The sequence below is a fragment of the Mirounga leonina genome, unplaced genomic scaffold (genome assembly GCF_011800145.1).
Source record: "Mirounga leonina isolate KUSES-001 unplaced genomic scaffold, KU_Mleo_1.0 Mir_200, whole genome shotgun sequence".
Lineage (NCBI taxonomy): Eukaryota > Metazoa > Chordata > Mammalia > Carnivora > Phocidae > Mirounga > Mirounga leonina.
In genome coordinates this window covers 29154929-29180594 of record NW_023270503.1, presented here as the reverse complement: position 1 = coordinate 29180594, position 25666 = coordinate 29154929, and the positions used below count along the sequence as shown (strand labels likewise).

Below are 25666 nucleotides of genomic sequence, written 5' to 3'. Positions count from 1 at the left end.
CCTGGCTTCAGCCAAGATGACGGTTACTGGCGCCGTCCGGGGCCAGCACGGATTCGGTAGTGAGGGTCAGTGTGTGCCCAGGGGCAAAGGAGGAGCAATGAGCCTGGGTGGGACACGGGCGCTCCTAAAAGCAGAGCATTAAAAGGAGGTAATGCACACTCAGGGTCACTAACCTCTGACTCACGACCAAGAGGAGGGCCAACTGTGCAATGTCACCTTCAGAGGCTCCTCCTGGTCTGTGGGAGACTTCTCCGTGACAGAGGGAGAGAGCAGCTTCTGGGGAAGACGAAGGTGGAGGGCTGAGGGGCTCCATGACCCCCACATCAGCTTGGGGCCCCTGAGTGCCTGTCCTCCGTGCAGGCCTGGTGGGGCTGAGGGGAGAGAGAGGGGGCCCCCCACCACTCACCTGCTCTCATCTTCGATTTTGAGGAACGGTGCCTTCAGCCTGGCCACTGGAAAGGAAACGCACACACATGAGCCATCTGTCGGCTCCTGTGCAGGGCCCGCACCACACGCACAGGAAACGCTCAGAGAGGCGAGGCTCTGCCGAGGTCTAAGAGCCACGCGGAACCAGAGCCCACGCCACCCCGAAGTGCGCCTTTCCGTTTGGCTGAGGTCAGGCACCCACCCCCATCTCCTCTGGCCTCTACCTAGGGTGCGAGAGGGAGGTCCCCTACTGGGGAGAGGCCGCAGGGTGCCATCCACCCCACAGCAGGGCACAGGACCCTGCCGTGTGTGGGTTCTGGAGGCCGTCAGCCGAGGGTTAGAAACCTGCCCACAGGGCAGAACTCAGCCCCAGCTCGTTTCCGCTAAATGCCTTCGGTCCTTCCCTGACCTTCCCTCCTGCTGTCTCAGAATCCCAAGGGGCCTGAGAACACTCCCAGGAGGAACACTCCAGGAGAATCCTGGGCTTTTTGCGGGAAAGCAGGGAGGAAGAGAGCTGAAGAGTGTTTACGGATCATAGCAGGAGGGCAGTTAAAAAAAAAATACCAAAGGTGAAATCTGGATCCTGGATAACAGGGCAAAGGGCTGCTGGGAAGACGAACTTGCTCAGTTAATCAAGAAATTTATCCGCTATGAGCTAGTTATTCACACAGTTTACAAGATCTCTTAGGTATTAAGAACCATTTCTACTTCTCACAGAAGGCCTGTCAGAAGGGCAGCCAAAGGGGAGAGGGGTGGAAGGATGGGTTAGTCTGGTGATGGGTATTAAAGAGGGCATGTTCTGCATGGAGCGCTGGGTGTTATGCACAAACAACGAATCACGGAACACTACATCAAAAACTAATGATGTAAGTAAGGTATGGTGATTAACATAACAATAATTTTTTTTTTTTTTTTTAAAAAGGGAGCATAAACTCTATTTAGTGATCAGGAAGCTTCCATAAAGGATGTGCCCTGTCTCCAGAAGGCATCTTTAGGAGGCAGTAATAGGTGGTATAACCATTTTTCTGTGCTTGATGCCAGCCATCTTCTGCTTCCCTGTTGATTGACTCCCAGGGTAGAGGAGGAAAAAATGTGGTTTTCTAACCTAGGCTAGTTTTCTTGGCAGTATACTCTGAACTTTTAAGGTAATAGGAAATAAAAACACAAATACTGGATGCTTTGAAAAAAAAAAAAAGAAGGGCAGCCAAGGCAGGTTGGGAGCCCCGGGCGGCCCCAGCAGCCCCTGGACAACCCCCCCAACCCCCCTGCCCCCCCGAGGCTGACGCCTCCCGCCTCAGACCCACTCACAGCTCCGCCAGTGCCCAAGCAAAAAGCAGCCTCGCTCCTCGCAAGGCATCAGCCCCCATTAATTACTTTTTGGGGGCGATTTCTTGTCTTTCTAATTAACTGAGACAGTGATTAAAATCAATTCCCCCACAGATTTCCTTGAATTTTGAACACGAGAGGTGCCAAGTGACTTTTCTTAGCTCCTGCTTGTGCACGAATAAATGTCACTTAAAGAGCATCTTTGGGAGAAACATCCAGGGGGAGAAACTCTCTTGCGGTCCAAGAGGGGCCGGGAGCCGGGCTGTCAATCTGCTGGTTTGTCAATTTCAGGGAGTCTGGCATTTGGGAGAGTGGTAGGCAGCTGTCACACTGCCCACCCCAAACCGCTCCTGAATCAGAGGAAAAGGAAGGCAAACTTCACTCAGCGCCCAGGAAGTGGCAGCGGCTGCATGAGCTCTTGGCACGAAGGAAAAGCTCCGGCCGGGCAGCTCTGGGCTTGCTCACCGATACCCTCCTCCCACCCTCTCGTCTCCAAAGCTCAGGCCCTGCAAACACAACAGGGCAACACAACCTGGACTCACTTCCTGCTGAAGAAAAGCGAGCAGATGCTGCCACAGAGGGAGCCGTGGGGAAGCGTTTAGGAGGGAGGGACTGCAATTAGATGAGCAGAGCTACGACACTGACCTTTTCGCGTTCTTGACTCTGCTGGACACGTTCCCTAAATGGAAAGGGAAAATAGGTTAAGGATTCGAGGAAGCTAGAGGGTCGAGGAAGCGGGCCTGGGGAGGTGAGTCGCTGTGAGTCTGCCCCACTTCGCTTCCTGCGGTCGGCTGGGCCATGAGCAAGGGCAGACCTGACACAATGGCTCCCTCTGCCTCCCCAGGGACGCGATGGGTGGCGAGCCCTGTGTGCGCATCTCAGTGGCAGCTGACTTTGTGGAGGGAATGCAGGGCACAGCGAAGAGCAAGAGCTCCAGGGCCCCCGGGCCTGGGTGCAGGCTGGCGCTGTGCCGCCTGGACTGCGAGCGGCACCCACGCGCCTCGCCGACGTAGCCACGACGTACAGACAAATGCAAGGGGAGGAGGTAATAGACCTGACGCACAGCAGGTGCCCAGACACCTTGCATTTTCTAGGCACTGCTGCTGTTCCAGGTCAGCTTACAGGACAAGCGTGAAGAGCACGCCTCTCGCTTTCCTGTGCCCTGTGTGGTGTATTTGGACCCCGTTGGTCAAAACCAATGTTTAGGTCAAGGTCAAACAAAGCTAGTATTACAAACTAAATGGAAAAAAAATAAGAAATCAGGTAGAGTTCGGGGAGGGGGTGGCAGAGATCCAGTGGGTCCATGACTATGTGTACCCCTGGGCCCACAGAGGTTCTGGATTCTCCTCCAGGCCACACCTCCAGGGCCAACATGACCCAAAGAAGCTTTCCCTATCTCCTTGCATATCAGCAGACTGCACCCAGAACTCACTCTGGAAGACCCCTAAGTACCTATAAAATAGATTATTAAGTGAACAAAGCAAAGTAAAAATACCGTGCATTTGCGTAAAAGGGAGGAACTTCTGACCCATCTGCTCATATATGCATGGACCCTGGGAGGATACCTGAGAAACTGTTCATACTGCTTATCTCAGGGAGGGAGCTTGGTTGCTGGGGAAGAGAAGAAGTTGCAGGGGAGAGAGACTTTCATTGTACAGCCTTTTGAATGGTGAATAATGCAAATCTAGTTAACAGCAGCAGCAGAAACCCAAAGACTCCCAGACCAGAGGGTGCGGAGCAAGGGGGCGCTGAGGCAGGGGGCTCCATGTGGTAGAGCGGTTCGCTCCCATGGTTGGTCCTGCTCCTGGGTGCCAGGCCCTCAGTGGACCTGGAAGGCTTAATCCTTCCTTAGATTCAGGCTGGGTGGATACCGTGGCTTGATAAATCAGCCTGGGCTCTCTTGATGTATGGTACACACAGTTCTAACTCCAGCAAAGGAAGGAAAAGCCAAGTAAGAATTTGGAAGGTGACAGCTCTTTTAAACTGCAACATCCCCTGCCCCCACCGATGCAATCTGCAGGCTCATTCCTGGGCCAAGAGCTGGCCCCAGAACGGCAGCCTGGCCAGCAGGCTGTGAACACTGCTGTTTTATCTAGGCCAGGACTATCCACAGGCAGTCCACGGCCCAGGCCACGGTGCATGCCTCAGTGGACCATGGGAGATTTGCAGGTAGCACAGGAGGAGAGGACAGGGCAATGAGAGGCTATGGACCCAAGGGCCGTGCTGATGACGGAGAGGCCGCACTCCTCGTACTTTCTCCAGGATGACCAATTAGACACGGCTCGCCTGGGTCGGGGATTTACTGAAGCTGTCACAGACTTCACCACTGCAGACTGTCCGTTTCCCTTCAGTTCAGCAGGACGCCCTACCTCTGGCTTCTTCTTTGGCCCTTGTTTCTTCACACACACAGTATCGAGAGACAGCTGCTGCACGTGCATCAGCATTTCTGTGGAGGAAACAAGGGCTGTGGCCAAAGGCTCCCACTCCTCCTCTCCCCAGCACGGCCCCTTCCTGGGGCTGGGGGCTCAACGTCTCACGGACCTGGCCCACTGGATCACACCAGCCTTGCCTGCCACCTTCTGGCTATGTGTCACCTCTGCACCTGCTGATAATAAAGAAAGGGCTGGGTCCTCTATCCTTGGAGAAGTACGTAAGCTGGCTTCACGCTATTTTGTGGCACTGAGTACAACTCTCAAACAGCAGCTGCCTTACGGCTCTCAAGGGCTTTATGGTACCACTGAAGAGCTGCTCCGGAGGGGGGACACCAGCCATGTGATTTACTCAGACGCAGCCTTAGATGCAAGGCCCAGCAGGAGCTTCCCTAATACACAGGAAGGCAGGAAATTAGACCACGTCAGAAATGGCTGATTTTCCAGTGACGACGGAGCCTCCCACATCCCAGGCCAGGACCTTCCTGAGCGCAGTTCTCAAAGGCCCTCACAGATCTCAGGCTGGATCTGGATCAGCCCCCTACACTGTTATTAGGAGAAAACCCTAGACTCAGAGTGGAGCTGGGTATGAGGGCCAGTCACTGCTGCCAATTCAGGACAGCTCTTCTAATGTAAATTTATGACAACCTGCAAATAGGTGGTTACAGTGTGAGACAACCCTACATAAAAGAAAGAACATGAAAAAAAATTTTTTTTAAAGATTTTATTTTTGGGGCACCTGGCTGGCTTGGTCAGTGGAGCATGCGACTCTTGATCTTGGAGTTGTAAGTTCAAGCCCCACACTGGGTGCAGAGATTTCTTAAAATAAAATCTTTTATTATTTTTTATTTTATTTTATTTTTTTAAAGATTTTATTTATTTATTTGACAGAGAGAGACACAGCGAGGGAGGGAACACAAGCAGGGGTAGTAGAAGAGGGAGGAAGCAGGCTTCCCGCAGAGCAGGGAGCCCGATGTGGGGCTCGATCCCAGGACCCTGAGATCATGACCTGAGCCGAAGGCAGACGCTTAACGACTGAGCCACACAGGCACCTCCTAAAATAAAATCTTTTAAAAAAGTAAATAAAAATAGGGGCGCCTGGGTGGCTCAGTCGTTAAGCGTCTGCCTTCGGCTCAGGTCATGATCTCAGGGTCCTGGGATCGAGCCCCACATCGGGCTCCCTGCTCTGCGGGAAGCCTGCTTCCTCCCTCTTCTACTACCCCTGCTTGTGTTCCCTCCCTCGCTGTGTCTCTCTCTGTCAAATAAATAAATAAAATCTTTAAAAAATAAAAAATAAGGGGCGCCTGGGTGGCTCAGTCATTAAGCGTCTGCCTTCGGCTCAGGTCATGATCCCAGGGTCCTGGGATCGAGCCCCGCATCGGGCTCCCTGCTCGGCGGGAAGCCTGCTTCTCCCTCTCCCACTCCCCCTGCTTGTGTTCCTTCTCTAGCTGTCTCTCTCTCTGTCAAATAAATAAATAAAATCTTTAAAAAAAATAAAAATAAAAATAAAAATAAAAAATAAAAAATAAAATGAGGATTTTATTTTAGGAGTGCCTGGGTGGCTCAGTCAGTTAGGCGTCTGCCTTCAGCTCAGGTCATGATCCCAGAGTCCTGGGATCGAGCCCCACATCAGGCTCCCTGCCCAGTGGGGAAGTCTGCCTCTCCCTCTCCAACTGCCTCTCTCCCCCGCTCATGCTCTCTCTTACTCTCTCTCAAATAAATAAAACCTTTAAATAATAAGAAGCAGAAAAAGAAAAAGAAAAAGAAAAAAGATTTGGGACACCTGGGTGGATTCCTGTATTTGTGAAACAGGATCACGACACCAGCTGGAGAGCTGTAGCTCAGGCAAACAAAGCAAACAAAGCAGCATCTCCCAGCACCCGCGCCCTGCTATCACCACTGCTGGTCCACGCCCCCCACCTTTGTGGGTCAACACAGCGAGTGAGCGCATTTGGTTTTCAGCTAGCTTACACTGGCTGACGTCCCTCGAAGAGCGGATGCTCCCAGTCCGTCGCCAAGTCCCCCCCACAGAAGCCCTGGGCAGAAACGGTACCGTCCACATGCAGGATCCTCACTCCCCAGGCGCGGGCACTGGTCAGGAGACTGCTGCTTCTCCCGCCACCTCCCCTGCTGCCACTCTCCTGGAAAAATGACGCAGTCAGGCAGGAGCGAGAGACCCCCCCAAAGCCTGACTGGCTCCGGGTCACCCCACGAAGGGACATCGTGGGAGAGTCTACCCCTGTTCTCGCCGGAGGGGCAGACCGCTGCTTCAGCCACTTGTGACCTGGAAGCAACAGAGGCTTCTCAGAGAGCCATCCGTCAGGAGGTCCTCTGTGAGCCATGTGCTCAGCACACAGCAAGGGCCCGAGAGACAGCAGCGACAGTCGCCGTCCTCAAGCAGGAAGCCGTGCCCGCCTCAGGCTGTCCCTGCCCCGCCGTCGCAGGGCAGCAGCACCACCTTCCCCTGCCGCAGCCGCTTCTCCGTGTCACTTTACCCGCTTCTCTCACAAGATCACCCTAACTCCTCCTCCTGCTACTTAACTTTAATGGCTCTGGATCTCGCAAAAGGGGTAAACAGCTGCTTATAAAAGATGTGCGAAGTCTGGCTTATGTGCAGCGCAGACACGTCCCCCGGCATCCCTCCAAGGTGCTCTTGCTAGCTCTGGAGATGGAAGGATCGGGAAGTCAAATCCAGGCTCTACCACTGTCGCCCTGGGGGAACTCTGGACAAATTGCTTCACTTCTCTGAGCTCTACTTCCTCATTCGTAAGAAGGAAATAAGGACGATCCATGTCACAGTTGTGCATTTTGTGGCAGAACTGCAGAAGACCCTCGGGAGAAAGGTTACGTGCCAGAGGCGCCCGCCTCCCTCGGCTCACCTGGTTTCTGATGGCCTTCTGCAGTAGCTCCTTGCCTCTGCTCCTGGGCACCTGCCAGGAAGAGAAGAACCCTGAGGTGCGCTCTGCGGCCCCCCTGGGCACCGGAGTTCCACGCAGGCGCCGGTGAGGTCTTGGGAGTCCTGTCTCTCGGAAAGCTGGGAGCAGTGACAGCTGAGGAGCAGCAGAGTGAGAGCCTAGAGACCTTTTTGGAGGGAAGGTAAAGCCACACACAATTCCGGGTCGCCCACAGGTAGCTGCAGCTTGGACCCGGGTGGAGAAGGGCGTTCTGCATTTACCCAAGGTCAAAGTGTCGCCAGTGTTCTAAGACCTCTCTCTAAGAGTCTCCGCACCCCCAGCAGAGAAGCCTGGGCCAATTTCAACAAGTCCTCCCTGGTTTACAGAGGACCTTCCTATTGTTTTTGAACCTCTGACACGGAGGTCCCATAAAAAGCGAAACGTATCACAGAAGGGATAGCATGGGGATAACGAGTTGCTGAGGTTTTAGATCCAGAGCTATGATAAAATAGTTGCAGTCCCTGAATTCAAATGAGAGATTAAATTAAACCAGATGAAACTAAAGCCGGAGACTGCCCACAAGGGCTCACCAAGGCTTCCTTCCTTTGTTCAGAGAACACACCTTTCCTACCCAATGAGGTTCTTACCGAGTCTGCAGGCTTCTGTGAAGGCCTGGTGTGGCCGCCCTTCGGATGGGCCATGGATAGTGTCTGTCCTCTGACCTCGCTGGGGCTGGGGCAGCCTCTGGGGCTTGTCCCACTGCTCTCTGCTTTCGCCTCTCTGCGGCTGGACACGATGTAACTTACTTCTTTGCTCAGAAAACCCTCAATTACCTGAAACCAGATCACAGAGGTGGCTGAAAACCAAAATGCAGATGTAGAATCATCAATTTTGAGAGGTTGGGGAAGGAAATCTTGGCTGCTAGAAGTTTCAGAATCAATGTCTTTAAATAGACCAAATGCAGTTCTGTACTGAGCCCCTAAGAAGACATCATCTTGAAACATAATAGGGTTTATATATATATATTATACAGGTTTTTGTCTCCAGAACTGCTGCTCCTGACCCAGCATCAGAAGGCCACAGGCTTTGTTATTTGACCAGTTTGAGTCTGCACAGAGCAAGAGCTCCCTGATGGCGCCCGACAGGATTAGGGGTAGCTTAGTTAGGGGCGCCTGGGTGGCTCAGTCGGTTAAGCTCAGGTCATGATCCCAGGGTCCTAGGATCGAGTCTCACGTCGGGCTCCCTGCTCAGCAGGGAGCCTGCTTCTACCTCTCCTGCTCTGCCTGCTTGTACCCTCTCTCTCTTAAATAAATAAAATAAAATAAAATAAAATAAAATAAAAAGAGGGCACCTGGGTGGCTCAGTCGGTTAAGTGTCTGCCTTTGGCTCAGGTCATGATCCCAGGGTCCTGGGATCAAGTCCCGCATTGGGCTCCTTGCTCAGCGGGGAGTCTGCTTCTCTCTCTACCCCTCCTCCCTGCTCCTGATCTCTCACACACATAAATAAAATCTTTGAAAAAAGTTAAAAAGAGGGTGCCTGGATGGCTCAGTCGTTAAACATCTGCTTTCGGCTCAGGTCATGATCCCAGGGTCCTGGCATCGAGCCCCACATGGGGCTCCTTGCTCAGCGGGAAGCCTGCTTCTCCCTCTCCCACTCCCCTTCTCCCACTCCCCCCGCTCTCACTCCACCCTCTCCCACTCCCCCTGCTTGTGTTCCCTCTCTCGCTGTGTCTCTCTCTGTCAAATAAATAAATAAAATCTTTAAAAAAAATTAAATTTTTTTTTAAAATTAGAAAGAGTAGCTTAGTTAGGCCATGGCTTTCCTGTGAAGACACACTGGGGCATTCAGACACTGCACCTGTGATCTTGACCACACTCCAAAAGGAGCAAAAATATGAAACAAGAAAGGGTCTGGCCACTACTCAGCTGCACAGGTATCTGCTCATCTTATCTGTAAGCTCCTCACAGGCACTGAGAGGGTCTGACTCATCTTTGTATCCCAAGGGCCCAATGTGGTGCCTGAGAAACAAGGATATTTAAGTCATGTGTGTGGGGAGTAGAAAAGAGGGACATAAACACGGGCGAGGTGGTGGATGCTTCATGACCCACTCTGTAGGGAAAAAGCCCTGCTTTGTAGCATGTGCCGATTTCTGGGGGGTAAACTCCCACCGAGGCTGATTTCAAGCTACCGACATGACGTACTGAATGTGGAACTAGAAGGAGATGCTGACAGTTGGCTCCACCTCCAGCGCACCACTAAAAATAAGGCTGGACGACGGCCCTCTCGAAAGGGTGACTGGATGGGAAACGTGGCACTGAACTTAAGAAAACAACAACAACAACAACAAATGTTTAGTTCCTCAAAAAGCTAAACAGGATCTACCACACCACCTGGCAATTCTGCTTCTAGGTATGCACCCCCAAGGAACTGGAAACAGGGACTTGACCAGATGCTTGTACACCCATGTTCAGTGCAGCATTATTTATAACAGCCAAAAAGCGGAAATAACCCAGGCGACCGACAGATGAATGGGTGAGCAAAATGTGATATATACATTCAGTGAAATATTGTTCAGCCAGGACATGAAGTTCTGGACACAGGCTACAACATGGATGAGCCTGGGAAAGATTATGCTGAGATAAGCCAGACACAAAAGGACGATTATTCGAGATTCCACTGATAGGAGGTCTCTTGAATAGGCAAGTTCAGAGAGACAGAATGTAGCTGTGAGTGGCAGGGGCTGCAGAAAAGGGAAGTGGGAAGTTCTTGCTTACTGGTTGCAGAGGGTCTGTGTGGGGTGATAAAAATTGGGGAAATGGTGGTGAAGGTCGCCCAGGCACGTGCATGTAATTCATGCTGAGAACCGTACACTTGCCAATGATTAAAATGGCCCATTTTATGCTATATACATTTACCACAGTTAAAAAGAACCTTTAAAGGTATGGCTTGAGTGAGTGTATCTACCTTCTGTAACATGGCAAAAACAGACGTTAGAGGGTGGGAGGAGGGCAAGGATTTTCCTGTATAAACGTGGTCGATGGTTTCACGGCTGCACAGCAGTCCCACCCCAGTATACCTACTCCCATCAGGAGGCAGAGCCCACTTTTTCATCGCCTTGAATCAGACTCCTTTTGAACAATACAATGTAGGGAAAGATGCTGTAGAGCCTAAGCCTCAAGAGGCCTTGTAGCTTCTCCTTTCACCTTGGAAAGCTACATGAGATCGCCATGTAAACAGGCTGGTTCAGCTTCCCGAATCTACATATGATATTATACATTCCCACAACATACGTAAGAAGCTTCTCAAACGACACATGAGAAGCCATATAGAGGCAGCCAGCACCAACTATCAGATGTGTAAGCGAGGCCAGCTTTGGTCCTTCCAGCCCAGCTGACCCTCCACCCAAATGCAGCTGTAGGAGTGAGTCCCAATGACCCGAGCAAAGAAACCGCCCAGCCAATCCAGTGTCGTGAGAAATAAAAATTTTTCTATCATGTCCATGGCTATTAAGGAAACCAGTTTTGTTTTGTTTTGTTTTGTTTAAGATTTTATTTATTTATTTGAGAGAGAGAGAGAGTGAGAGAGTGCTTTCACGCAAGCAGGTGGTGGGACGGCAGGGGCAGAGGGAGAGAGAGAGAATCTTAAGCAGGCTCCATGCCCAGCATGGAGCACAATACAAGGCTTGACCTCACGACCCTGAAATCATGATCTGAGCCGAAATCAAGAGTTGGATGTTCAGGGCACCTGAGTGGCTCAGTCGTTTAAGTGTCCAACTCTTGATTTAGGCCCAGGTCATGATCTCAGTTGTGAGATCGAGCCCCGTGTTGGGTTCCCCACCCAGCTGGGAGTCAGCTTCTCTCCCTCTCCTTCTGCCCCTCCCCTGGTTCACGCTCATGCACTGCTCTCTTTCTCTCTAAAATAAATGAATCTTAAAAAAAAAGAGAGAGAGAGTTGGATGCTCAACCAACTAAGCCACCCAGGCGCCTCAATAACTTGTTTTATGCTCCAGTTCTAGGGTGGTTTTTTACACAGTAAAGGCTAAATGATAGAACAGACTAAAAGTTCAAAAGTTAATTTGGGGCCAGTTTGGGTGTATAATTGTCATTTGGTACATTCTCCACTGCTGAGTTTCCATATCCCTGAGCTTCTGTTCCTTTGACAATCCTCTGCGTTCCAAGCTTATTCAAGTCATTTCCCCAGCTGCCCGCCTCTTTGGGGCCAAGCACCATCATCCTATTTTCTAAACACTGCTTACTAAGAGTACTACAGGACACACACGCCTTAAAAATATTTTAAAGGACTCAAACACGACGAAGGCTTTTTACCCAAAGTTTTTTTTACCAGTGTTATTTAAAAGAGCTAAAATTTAGAAATAATCTCAATGTCCATAGGGTAACAATTCAGTAAACTAATAATCCACTCAAAAATATTATATTCTCATTACAAATAATGTAAATGAGGGACAATAAAGATAGGACAGTGCGAATGCTTTAAGGTTGTGGGCAAAAAGCTGCTAATCAAACATGTATTCATGATCATAGCTACACAGAAAATGAGCATAAAAAATAAAGGAATGGGGCACCTGGATAGCTCTGTTGGTTCAGCGTCTGACTCTTGATTTCAGCTCAGGTCATGATCTCAGGGTTGGGAGATAGAGCCCGGTGTGGGGCTCTGGGCTGGCATGGAGTCTGCTTAAGATTCTTCCTCTCCCTCACCCTCTCTCCCACCCCACTCTAAAAAAATAAAAAATAAATAAATAAAAATAAAATTTTAAAAAGGGAAAAAGAATAGAGACAGAAGTAGATGAATGTTTACCCAGGTTGGGGGTGTTGAGGAAATTGGGAGTGACGGACAATGGGTAGGGCTTCTTTTTTGGGGTGATGAAAATGTTCTAAAATTGACTGTGTATTCACATAGCTTACATATCTCTGTGAATACACTAAAAGCCACTAAAAAAACCCATTTTATTTATTTGAGAGAGAAAGAGAGAGAGCACAAAGGGAGAAGGATAGGGACAAGCAGACTCCCCGCTGAGTGGGAGCTTGATGTGGGGCTGGATCTCAGGACCCCAAGATCATGACCAAGCTGAAGGCAGCTGCTTAACCGACTGAGCCACCCAGGTACCTCTCACTAAAAACCATTGAGTTGTACACTTTAAATGGGTGAACTGTATGGTATATGAATTACATCTCAGTAAAGCTGTGAAAGAAAGAGAGAGAGAAAAGAGTCCAGAAGAAAATACATCAAAATGATGGTTTTCACTTAGAGCAGTTCCATGTTCTGCAAAATTTCTACAATGAACAGATAATATTTTTTTAACTGGGAAAAAAATTTAACTTTATTTTACTTTTAAATTTTTATTTATTTATTTGAGAGAGAGTGAGAGCAAGAGAGATCACAGAGGGAGAGGGAGAAGCGGACTCGCCGCTGAGCAGGGAGCCTGTGGGGCTCGATCCCAGGACCCTGATATCACAACCCGAGCCAAAGGCAGAAGCTCAACCAACTGAGCCACCCAGGCGTCCCTAAATTATTTTAAAAAAGGGTGGCTTTGGTAAATGTAGCCGTCCCACTGAAAATACTTGGAAGTCACAGACAGAATCCCTCCCCAGCTCCTGCCCTATAACCCACAAAGGCACATGACATCACGGGTCAGATGCAGGTTACATACCCCACCCAGCTGCTGGATGGCCCTCGTCAAAAACTGGAGACTTTTGCCGGTAGGCAGATCCAGATAAAAGGACTTTCCAGAGAAGGGGTGCTTCCCAGTGTCTGGTGAACTCTTCCGGCATTTTTCCAGACAACTGGAAACTCCCAGCCGAGTCCCTAGAAAAGAAGGAGAAAAGGTACAAAGTGAGAAGCATGGGCTAAGAGAGTCCCGCGAGCCAAGCGATGCTCATCGACAGCCTCAGCATGGTGTGCCCCAGGTAGGCCCCGGGCACGTAAAGATGAATCTGAGACTAGCGTTCCCGCCCTCGTGAAGCTCAGATGTGGAGAAACCAGAACCCTCGTACGTGGATGGTGGGAATGTAAAATGGTGCAGCCACTTGCGAAAACAGTTCGGCAGTTTCTCAAAATGCTAAACATTAAGTTAACACATGACCCTGCAATTCCACTCCTAGGCATGTACCCTGAAGAAGTGAAAGCGTATGTTCAGATAAAAACTTATACAAGAAGGTTCATAGCAACATGGTTCATTTAGCCAATAGGAAATAATTCACATGTAAATAAAATGGTAAGTGGAAATGTGGTGTATCCATTCAATGTAATTTTATTGGGCAATAAAAAAAATTGAGCCACTGACACCGGCCACAACTAGGATGCTGAACCTCAAACACATGCTCAATTACAAAAGCCAGATACAAAAGACCACATATGACTGCATTATTTTATTTTATTTTATTTTTTTAAAAGATGTTATTTATTTATTTGACAGAGAGAGACACAGTGAGAGAGGGAACACAAGCAGAGGGAGTGGGAGAGGGAGAAGCAGGCTTCCCGCGGAGCAGGGAGCCCGACGTGGGGCTCAATCCCAGGACCCCGGGACCATGACCTGAGCCGAAGGCAGACGCCCAACGACTGAGCCACCCAGGCGCCCGTATTTTTATAAATCTTCTAAAACTGTTTGATTCCACGAGTTCCTGCATCGCTGCTATCTATTGCCCTGTCAGACTCTCAGTTGGACCTGCTCAGTTAAACCCTGCTTGCCCTGGTAAGATGGTGTTTTTCTTTTTCTGAGCTCCAGATCACTTATTGTCTGTCCTCATGGTATTTTCAGCTTCATATTCTTGTTTATTCCTTCAGGGTGAACCTCTGGACTCCCCATTAGACTGGGAACTATTTAGGGAAGAGATTTTGACTTACGTATCAGTATCATTCCCATAAACCAGAGCCTGCTCTCCCGTCCTCAGCCAGCACCTGACCTTCAGGCACTTAACTTCTGGCCCCCTAAACCTCCCTCCTCCTGAAAGTCCTAGGTACAGAGCCAGAAAATACTGGAAAGTCAGCTTGGCATTTCACAGAGAAGACTTCTGTTGTGAGTCCCTGCCTCTGCTTCTTACTAGCTGTGTAACCCTGGGCAAGTCACAATCTCTCTTAGTGTCTCCAAATCTCTATCTCTTCACTTCTGAAATAGTGATAACAATTAGTACCCATCCCCCTTGGACAGTCCATACGGAGTAAATCAAATACTGCAAATTGTGTCAGGTAATGATATTGGGGGGGATATTCAAATACTTAACCTGCACCAACCACTCCGTATGGAGACTGGCCAGAATTATCTGATTTAGCCATAGGAGGAATACCCGCTGACTGTCAGCCCGGGGCATTATTCTAACTATAGCCATTCTGGATCCCTCCCCAATGCCAACTTCTCCAGAATGCTTGCTTTTCTTTTCTTTCTTTTTTTATTGAAGTATAAATAACATACAACATTGTTACTAGTTCCAGGTGTACAACCTAATTCCATACTTTTATAGAGAGCTCTCTCAGAATTAGTCCTTTAGACTTCTAAACAAGATGATAAACACACAAGGCCCACTGACTTTCTCCACAGAAACAAATCCTAGGGAAGCCATGGAAGTGAGAAGGAATGAGACGGATGCCAGACCCGGACACCGGGGGCTGGGCGGACAGCAAGCCCAGGGCAGAAGGGTGCCAGGATGTGAAGGTGGGTGAGAGACTGGGGAGTGCTTTCTACTTGTGCTGTATGGGTCACTGCCTGCCAGGGGCCAGTGCCAGGCAAGCAGCCCCGTACCCACCAGAGGCAACAGGGTCACATCGAGGCAGTGCCGGAGCCCAGCTCAGGGTGAATATGCACATGTGTATGAGAAACAGGTAACAAGAGGTCAAGGGGACCGTGAGCTGGCAGGCATCTGAATGAACCTCCCTCCCGACCCTCTATCTGTCTGGTGAGTTAGGTAATTACAACTCAAGGAGACAGCTCTTGACAACAAATAGCACAAGGCACTGTGTGTGAACTGGAAGGGCACAGACTTGCTGCAAACAGGGAGTGACTGAGCCCATGTTGGAACCAGGGGCTCTCCACCTAGGGGTCGTTTTTCTCTACTGTCCCACCCTCAGTCCCGACACTCAGCGGAGGGGCAGATGACAGGGTCGAGGCTTTTGCATCTGCGTCCCAGAAGCACGTTACCAATCAGAGTGGCTGTCTCCAGGGGACATGGGCTTATAAGAAAATATGAGGCAACTAAAGAAAGCAAGTACTATAAAAGATGTTTTCTCTGGTACAGGTTGTCTATCTGTCATAAGTAATGGATCAGACAAAGAATTTTAAAGTATAATAAATCACCTCAAAAAAGGGAGAATACTGGAGGGTGGGAGGATGGGTTAGCCCAATGATGGGTATTAAGGAGGGCACGTCTTGCATGGAGCACTGGGTGTTATACACAAACAATGAATCATGGAACACTACATCAAAAACTAATGATGTAATGAATGGTGACTAACATAATAAAAAAAAAAGGGAGAATACTTGAAATATAAAACAGGAACAGCAGGTAAAGAACTGGAGATAAATGACATGAAAAATACAATACTTAAAAAAAACCTCATATAATAAAAAGATAAATAATCCAACTAAGAATGAGCAATGAGGGGCACCCGGCTGGCTCAGCTGGTGGACAGTGCTGCTCTTGATCTCAAGGTCATGAATTCAAGCCCCATGTTGGGCATGTGCATACTTAAAAAATACATTAATTTAAAAAAGGGTGGGGCATTTGGGTGGTGCAGTTAGGTTAAGCGTCCTACTCTTGACTTTGGCTCAGGTCATGATCTTGGGGGGTTGTGAGATGGAGCCCCAAAACTGGCTGGGCATGGAGACTGCTTAAGATTCACTCTCCCTCTGTCCCACTGTCCCCCAACCCCTTGACTGTTTTTGAAATGTTTGTGTTAAGTCTGAAATTATTATTTTTATTAAATATTTATTTATTTGAGAAAGGGAGTGTGAGCGGGGTGGTGGCAGGAGAGAATCTCAAGCAGGCTCCCCAGTAAGTGTGGGGCCTGATGTGGGGCTCGATCTTATGACCCTGAAATCATGACCTGAGCCGAAACCAAGAGTCAGACACTCAACCCACTGAGCCACTCAGACGCCCCACTATGAAATTATTTTAAAGTGAAGAATGAAAAAGAAAAAACCCAAACCCTCAATAGGTGAGTTAAATCTTGCAACGTAGTGTGAGTTGGTGGCTCAGGTGGAGGAACTCTTCCAGAAGGTATCAGGAAGAGATAAAGAAGTGGACAAGCAAGATATTAAGAAAGGCAGAGGACAGAAACAGAAGTGTGAGCAACATCACAGAGGGGCTGCAAAGGCAAAGAAAAAAAAAAATAGAAGAAAATATCTGAAGAAATAATGGTCCGGGTTTCTGAATGCATGTGGAGGGTGAATACAAGAACTTCTGTTCCCTCCCCAAATGCCGCTAAAACGACAGAGAAAGAATAAAAATGGACAAAGGCACTGGCAAGAAGATGACAATAGGCAAGAGGGAGGCCTCTGAATTGTGGAAGCTGGAAAGCAGGGAGGAGCCCAGAGAAAGTGGCATCTGAAGCCAGCAAGAAGCTGGAGCTGAAAGGCCCGCACCTGGAGGGACCAGAGAGAGAAGGCTAGAGTGCAAGACAGGGGCTGAGAGGGGCGCCTGGGTGGCTCAGTTGTTAAGCGTCTGACTTTGGCTCAGGTCATGATCCCAGGGTCCTGGGGTCGAGCCCCGCATCGGGCTCCCTGCTCTGCAGGAAGCCTGCCTCTCCCTCTCCCACTCCTCCTGCTTGTGTTCCCTCTCTCGCTGTTTCTCTCTCTGTCAAATAAATGAATAAAAAAAAAAATCTTAAATAAAAAAAAAAGGAAGAAGACAGGGGCTGAGAAAGAGGTATCAGAAAGCCTTTACAACAACAACAACAACAACAAAGAAAGCCTTTACAAGGAATGGATAGCAGGACACCCAGAACCCTCTCCCACCCCAGCAGCAGACTCCAGCAAAGGTTCTTCGCTGGGGGAGATTTTGGTAGAAACATTTTTGGTGGAGTGGGTGTGCTTCTAGCCAGTAGAAGCCAGGAATGCAGCTTCACATCTTACAGGGCACAGGATAACCCCCTACAACAGAATTATCTGGCCCTAAATGTCAATAGCACTGAGAATAAAGTTCCCTGGACTAGAGGAAATGGAACACAGGTGAGAGCAGGGATAAGCCAGTGAAAACACAGAAGATTAAGAGGATATCTATATACTGAGTGGTGAGACCTGTAAACCTCTTCCCCTATGGAGCTCCCAGAATGCTAACCACCATACTTATAACCCCCAGTGTGATAGTAGTAGGAGGTGTGGCCCTTGGAAGGTAGTTAGGTTTAGGTGAGATCATGAGGTAGAGTGTCCCGTCCCACCCCCCCCAACTAACGGGGCTGGTGTCCTTATAAAAGAGACCAGAGCTTTCGCTCTCTCCATCCATGAGTACATAAAGAAGAGGTTATGTGAACACGTATCGAGATGGTAGCCATGTGCAAGGCAGGAAGAGAGCCCTCACCAAGAACTGAATCTACTGGCACTTTGATCTTGGACCACCAGTCTCCAGTAATAGGAGAAATAAATGTCTGTTGTTTAAGCCACTCAGTCTGTGATGTTTTGTTATAGCAGCCTGAGCTATAAGACACCTGTCAGGGGCACCTGGGTGGCTCAGTCATTAAGCGTCTGCCTCCGGCTCAGGTCATGATCCCAGGGTCCTGGGATCGAACCCCGCATCGGGCTCCCTGCTCGGCGGGAAGCCTGCTTCTCCCTCTCCCACTCCCCCTGCTTGTGTTCCCTCTCTCTGTCAAATAAATAAATAAAATCCTAAAAAAAGAAGAAGAAAAATGAAAGCTTTTAACAAGAAATCTGACTACCAAACAAACGGAAAAAAGACCTTAGAGGAAACAGAGACAATACAGGAAAGCAGAAGAAAAGAGAAAAAAGAAATACCACAAACATCTCAGAGAGATAAAGGAATGCACTGCCTTCCATAAACACATAGGCAACTATAAAAAAGGAAACCACAAAGAAGAAAAACCTTTTAGGAACTGAGAAATCTTACAGAAATAAATTTCATATAATGATTGGAAGTTAAGCTGAAGAAATCCTCCAGAGAAGAGAACAAAAGACAAATAGGTGGAAAGTGGGAGAGAAAGACAGGAAAACCAAAGAATCAGTCCATAAGATCCAATATCTGAACAATACAAAGTTCCAGAAATAGAAAAGAAAGAAAATGGAGGGGATGAATCTCACAGAAATAATGTTAACAACTTCCAGAACGAAAGAAAATGAGTTTCCAGACTGAAAGTCTCCACCAAGTGCCCGCTCCATGAATGAAAAAAGTCCCACATCAGGGCACATTGTCAAGAAATTTCAGGATATTAAGGAGAAAGGATTTTGGCTTCATTTCAGGCCATATTGGAAACCAGTAATTTAAAAGCCTTCCTAATACAAAATATCTAAAAATACTGGCTACATTATAAACACAAAACCCATCTAACTGCTAAGTTCACAAAATAAATAAATAAGAGGACTCCACAAATGTCCCGAATGATGAGAAAACTGAAAACCACAGGGGTGAAAGCTAATGCTGACTGCCCTGAGGGAGTTTGTGGGCTTAAAAGAAAAGGATTTGGGATTGATGAGTCAGATGGGCCCAGGAGATAAGGTTTTATACCTGCCTAAAGGGGGGAGTTAGAATTGAGAAATCCTGCATGAATCTAGGAGAAAAGGTAAATCAGAAAATAATCTACTCACTAAAAGAGACAAAAGGGGAATACTGTCTATATTAGCCTGGGCTCTGCATGACAAAAGTCTTCTCTGAGAACTCATAACCACAGGCCTCCCAAGAAGTTGGAATTCAAATTCACGTTACTTATGTGGTCTAAGAACCCATTACCACCACCATCAGAGAAATTAAAGTAAAAAATAATTCCAGCTTATAACATCTTTGGCATACTTCAAATAACCAAACGCAAAGCAATTCTAGAGGTTGACAGCTTAGCTCAGGGTTCCAAGAATTTCCTCAGATAAAGCATCATCAAACATTAACTCACCCTCCAACATTATAAAACACATGAAGGAAACAAACCACTGTGGGTCAGAATCAGCAGAAATAAGAGACAGCAAAATTAGATGCCCAGGAACTTCAAATAGAATGATCGGATATAGACTACAAAATAATTACTTAAATTATTAAATGCTTTATTTCACTAAAATCAGTATTTAAAATAAATGTCAACTTAGAATTTTATATCTGACTGAACAATTATTCAACAGTAAGGGCAAAATAAAGGCATCTTTCTTTCATTTTTTTCTTTTCTTTCCTTTTTTTTTTTGAGGGCAGGGGAGGGATTGAGGGAGAGGGAGTGAATCCTAAGCAGGATCCATACCCAGCATGGAGCCAGACACTGGGCTCGATCCCACAATCATGAGATCATGACCTCAGCTGAAACCAAGAGTCAAGAATCTAAAGCTTAACCAACTGAGCCACCCGTTTTTCAACAAAGAACACTGAAGGCATTTTTCAAACAAAGAAAACCCATTTATCCCCAACCACTTCTTACTAAAGAACTTCGCAGAGGTGTACTTTGGGATGAAGGAAGCTAGACCCAGAAGGACTGAAATGCCAAAATTTGGCAAAAATATGTATAAATCTAAACAATCACTGACTGTATAAAACAACAATAACAATGACTAATTTGGAAGTAAAAAAAAAGACAGACAATAATCATATTGTTGCTAGACGGGGGCAGCGGTGGTTCAGAGACAGACCAGTCTAGGTGCTTATTGTGTTCAGGAGGAAGGTAGAAATATTGACAGCATCAGACTTTGCCATAGTATACTGGAAGCTACAAGAAGTGGAAAGTGGTTGAATCACTGTATTGTACACTATACTGTACATTTGAAACTAATATAACACTGGATGTTAATTATACTGGAATTAAAAATTAAAACAAAACGATTTGTACACTTAAAAAAAGTGGAACATGTCTTCAAAATTCTGGGGAAAAATGATCTTTAGCTGAACCATCATTCAAATGTAAGGTAGAATAAAGAATTGTCAGGGCGCCTGGGTGGCTCAGTGGGTTAAGCGTTTGCCTTCGGCTCAGGTCTGATCTCAGGGTCCTGGGATCGAGTCCCGCATCGGGCTCCCTGGTCAGCGGGGAGCCTGCTTCTTCTTCTCCCTCTGCCCCTGCCCCCCCGCCCCGCCACCAGCCACTCGTGTTCTCTCTCCCTCTCTCAAATAAATAAATAAAATCTAAAAGAAAAAAAAAAAAAGTGAAGAATTATCAGACCTGGAGGTCTTGAAAAATTTATCTGTCATGTACCCTTTCTCAGGAAGCTATATTAGATGTGCTCTACCAAAATGAGGAAGTAAATGAAGAGAGAAGAAAATAGGAATTTGGAATATAGGGGATCCTACACAGGAAAAAAGCAAAGGGAAATCCACAAAATGATGAAGGGAGATTCTAGGATGAAATCAGTGCAACAAGCCTCAGCATAGCTGGACCAGACTGGAAGACTAAGACAAATGGTTTCAGAAGGTATGTCTTTCAGACAAAGAAGAAACTGATGGATTCTTTGATGAGCTTGAAGGTATTGAGGGAAGGTTTATAATTCTGGTAGAATCTGGACATGAATTAGTGATCATTCATAGAAAATGAAGCATATTTCCTACTTTACTATATGGGTCATCTGTAAATAACCATAATAATGATAATGCAAATAAATAAATGACCAATCAAAAATGACTATGTATAGGGGCGCTGGGGTGGCTCAGTGGGTTGATCTCAGCCCAGGTCTACCTGAGGGCCATGAGTTTGGGCCCATGTTGGGCTCCACTCTGGGCGTAGAGCCTACTTAAAAAAACAAACAAACCAATCAAAACAGACTTCATATACACTGGGAGGAGAGAAGAGGAGGAAAATTGTGTTTGTGTGTGTGTGTGTGCGCTGCAGGTGAGTGGGGAGACAGAAAACATATTTTCCATGCTAGGAAGTCAATAGATATAATTTAAGTTGAAAACAACAAAAGCAGTATGAGCATGCTATTTAGAAATAAGTAGGTAAATATTAGAAGAATTAGTGAAAACAACTGTAAACAGTGGCACCCTAGGGAGTGGCAATCAGGAGGAACAACTCCAACTCTAGGTGTGTGAGAGAGAGAGGGGGAAGACCTGGCCTTTTAAAATTATGTAACCATCAAACTGTAACAAATAAATTTAAAAACCCTCTAAAATTCACAGTCATACTACAGTGAATTTTAAGAACAAATATAAAGAGAATCATCTAAAATGTTCTAATGAAAAAAGCAGGTCATGAATTAGTGATCATTCATAGAATGATCAGTCAATACATATACAGTCAATGATTTTGTTTTAATTTTTAATCCAAAGGAACAAGAACCAGACCAACATCAATTATCAACAGGCTCTACTTTTTGCAGGAAGAAAATACCATTTTTCAGTGTGCTGAAGAAAAAGAACTTTGACTCAAGAATTTTAACACAACGGTGACATCAAAATATTCTCAGGCATACAAGCCTCAGAAAGTTTATCCCATAAAGCCCCCTTTTGAAAACACTCTTGGTGGGGCGCCTGGGTGGCTCAGTTGGTTGAGCGACTGCCTTCGGCTCAGGTCATGATCCTGGAGTCCCGGGATCGAGTCCCGCGTCGGGCTCCCTGCTCAGCGGGGAGCCTGCTTCTCCCTCTGACCCTCTTCCCGCTCGTGCTCTCTGTCTCTCATTCTCTCTCTCTCTCAAATAAATAAATAAAATCTTAAAAAAAAAAAAAAAAAAAAGAAAACACTCTTGGAGAAAAGTTCCCCCGCAAAGGAAGAGTAGGTAACTTAGTAAAGTACATTACCGGTTCAAAGGCAACAACCAAAGCCTGTTACCTGTAACAATCCAAAACTAAAACTAAAGATACTGAAAGCAGTGGGAGGGGGAGAGGGGCACCTGGGTGGCTCAGTCATTAGGCGTCTGCCTTCGGCTCAGGTCATGGTCCCAGTATCCTGGGATCGAGCCCCGCATCGGGCTCCCTGCTCGACGGGAAGCCTGCTTCTCCCTCTCCCACTCCCCCTGCTTGTGTTCCCTTTCGCTATATCTCTGTCAAATAAATGACTAAAATCTTAAAAAAAAAAAAAAAAAAAAGAAGTGGGAGAGGGAGTATTGAGGGAAGTGAGCATGTGCTGAAATACTTACCTATTTCGGTGAGTTTAGGTAAAAATAACCATGAATGTGGGCTTAATAAGGTACTCTATCCTGATTCCCCATCTGCTAATCTTGTTCATGATATCAGACTGAAAGCTCTTATTTGACCTTTAACATGAATTCCTAAATGATTTCATGACATCCCACCATCTACACACACTCAAAACCACTAAGAAATTAGAAAACCCCAATAGCGCTAACATTCTCGACCTTTCCATCCCAAGTGACTCTGCTGCAGGAGCAGCAACTTCGACCTCGCATCCCTAGTTCTGACCTGTTACCTACCTAGGTCCGGAGCCCGGAGCCTACTCTCCGCCATAGAACTCTGCAGCTCAGAGAATCTGCCGTCGCCTGAGAAAGGACAAAACAACAGAACCACCTTCATTAGCCTTCGACCTCTATCCTCCCCTCCCCCCCGCCTCCCAATTCCCGCACAATCCCCGGCGCGGCTCCCGGGTACAGCCTCGACTCCATCCAATCCGCATCCCATCTCACCTCCTGCGCCTCCTCCAAGGTTCTTGTCCCTCCGTCCCACCGCCCCCACTAGGACTCTGCGCCCTCAACTTCCACGGCCTCTTGGCCACCCTTGTACATTTCAGTTCCCGTGCCTCCCTCCAGGTTCTTGTCCGCTCAGTCCCCCCAGCCCCTTGAGACCTCGGCCTCCTCAATTCCTGGGAGCCCTTCCCGGCCCCTCTACCCGCCTCAGCTTCTGCACCTATCTGCTCCCCAATTCTCGTGCACCTTCCCCAGCCCTTATCCTCTCTACACTCTTATGACCCCTTCCGCCTACCTTCTTACCCCATCTTCCCCTTCCCGGCATCCGTACCCTTGCCTGGCTCCCTCCTCAAGTTCCCGGCTCCTTCGCGGCCTCCGTACTCCTTCCTCAAGGCCTCCGCGTTATATTCGCGGGCTCCATGAGCGATTTCAGACGGCCGCGTGCCGACGGGAACTGCACGAGTACCTTGTCAGTCTCCCGGCGCCGTCGGCCGCGGCTTCGGTTTAAATTTCCTGTCGGCTCCGCCCCCTAAACGAGCGCAGTAGCTGTGAGGGTCTGCCCTACGGTGGCCCTGCGAGGTCAATGTTAACTCAGCAAATCCTCCCTTTCCCTCTTCCTTTTCATTTCCGCTTTCTCCATCCGTCTCTTCATTTCTTGGCTTGTCTTTGCGTGGAGATACACTGCGCCTTAATAGACGGGAAGTTGGGGACTAGTGGTAGCCTGGTCTTAGTGATTCTTCACACTGAACAGGTTGGAAATTCCTGGGAGTTAGATAATAAATAACAAAACAAGACTATTACTTATAGAGCATTGACAATTTACAAAAAAAAAAAGAAAAGAAAAAGAAAGAAATTGACGTACACATTATTTCATCTTCACATCTTTGTTACCCACCCAACAAAAAAATTTCTCAAAAGAGGTGCTCCCTTCTTCACTTGCCCCAACTCCCATAATTAGCCTTTGATCCTCACCTCTCCACTAAAACTGTACTTGTCCAGGTCAGCTATAACTTCCATGTGCCCAAATCCTACGGTCATTTTGCTATACTCATCCTATCCGACTTCTAGAACACTGAAATAGACTATACCCCACTTCTTGAGCCAATTTCTTCATTCTGCTTCTATTTCTACCAGTTTTCACCTTCCCTCAATGGTTCCTCAATCTCCTTTGCTGGATCCAAAGCCATTGTTTCACCTATAAATGTTGCAGCATGCTGAGGCTTTAGCCCTTAGCCCTCTTCTCTTCCATATTAACACTTTCTCCCTAGGAGATCTCATTCAACTCCTTGGCTTTACTAGAGCTCTATGCTAATGCCTGCAGAATTTCTATCTCTATCTCTGACCTCTCCCTTGATCTCCAGACTTATATACTCAGTGGCTACTGAACATTTCTATTTAGATGTCTAACGGGCACCTCAGGCTTAATATGTTCAAAACAGAACATTTGTTTCACTCACCCACCCCTCAAAAAACCCACCTATTCTCCATCTCTACATGTCATACAATCCACTCAGTTGCTCAAGACAAAAACCTAGAAGTTTTTTCAGTATTTGCCCTTATCCCCACCCCCACTCCAAAAACAAATTCTGCCAACTCCAAAGTATATATTGAATCAGACCACTGCTACTGGAGCGACTGGGTGGCTCAGTCGTTAAGCGTCTGCCTTCGGCTCAGGTCATGATCCCAGGGCCCTGGGATCAAGCTCCGCATCGGGCTCGCTGCTCAGTGGGAAGCCTGCTTCTCTCTCTCCCACTCCCCCTGCCTGTGTTCCCTCTCTCGCTGTCTCTCTCTGACAAATAAATAAAATCTCAAAAAAAAAAAAGACCACTGCTACCATCTAGTTCAAGCCACCATACCTTCTGGCCCAAGCACTGTGTCAATTTCTAACACAACTTCTACATTTTTTTTTTAATTAAATAAACTCTACCCCTAATGTGGGGCTTGAACTCATGACCCTGAGATCAAGAGCTGCATGCTCTACTAACTGAGACAATCAGGTGGCCCAACACTACTTTTACTCTTGAGTATCTTCCTACATCTCCTCAAAGTAATCCATTCTCCATGCACAACTGGAATGATATTCCTTAAACACCATGGCCCAGAGATATATATATATATCTCTGTATATTTTATATATATATATATAGTCCTTAAACACCATGGCCCAGATATATATATATATATCTCTGTATATTTTATATATATATATATATACAAAATACATATATTTTGTATCCCCTCCAGCAGGGCCCCTCCCTACACTAGATTATACATACCAGTCCTGATGAACTAAAGCTTGCCCATGTGACTTGCTTTGGCTGATGAAAAAAGAAAAAAAATTGACATCACTTCCAAGCACAAGTTTTAAGAGATAGGATCATTTACCAAGTTCTTTTCACCCATCACAATGACTGGCAATGTCCTAGCTAGAGGCTGACCTGCCAGTTTGGGTTCCTCAGTGAAGATGACATAGAACAGAACCATGGGCAACCCCAAATGGATTTGTAGCATAGGCAAGAAATAAACTTTTGTTATTTTAAGCTACTGAGATTTGGGTATCATTTGTTACATCATATTCTAGTCCAAGGTTCCCAAAGTATAGCTCAGCCCTTTCAAAAGCTTCTTTGAAGTCAAAACTATTTTTACAATAACACAAAGACATTATTTTCCATTTTTTGTTCTCATTCTCTCACAAATAGTTTAGTGGAGTATGCAGAAGCAAAATTAAGAATCTAACACTCGGGCGCCTGGGTGGCTCAGTTGGTTAAGCGACTGCCTTCAGCTCAGGTCATGATCCTAGAGTCCCGGGATCGAGTCCCGCATCAGGCTCCCTGCTCAGTAGGGAGTCTGCTTCTCCCTCTGACCCTCCTCCCTCT

General features: G+C 47.2%; 1 protein-coding gene across 1 annotated transcript in view; it reads right to left on the bottom strand.

The window, feature by feature from the left end:
• The window catches only part of DBF4B (DBF4 zinc finger B), a 32602-nt gene extending 7328 nt beyond the window's left edge, over positions 1–25274 (bottom strand). Inside the window, exons 1-10 of the mRNA XM_035027482.1 lie at positions 25229–25274; positions 23122–23256; positions 22581–22646; positions 12744–12898; positions 7723–7908; positions 7061–7111; positions 6235–6322; positions 4122–4198; positions 2398–2431; positions 407–452 (exon numbers count right to left, since the gene is read on the bottom strand). Coding sequence (XP_034883373.1) covers positions 407–452; positions 2398–2431; positions 4122–4198; positions 6235–6322; positions 7061–7111; positions 7723–7908; positions 12744–12898; positions 22581–22646; positions 23122–23256; positions 25229–25274 — 884 coding nt within the window. The remainder of the gene's footprint in view (positions 1–406; positions 453–2397; positions 2432–4121; positions 4199–6234; positions 6323–7060; positions 7112–7722; positions 7909–12743; positions 12899–22580; positions 22647–23121; positions 23257–25228) is intronic.
• Positions 25275–25666: the final 392 nt, after the last annotated feature.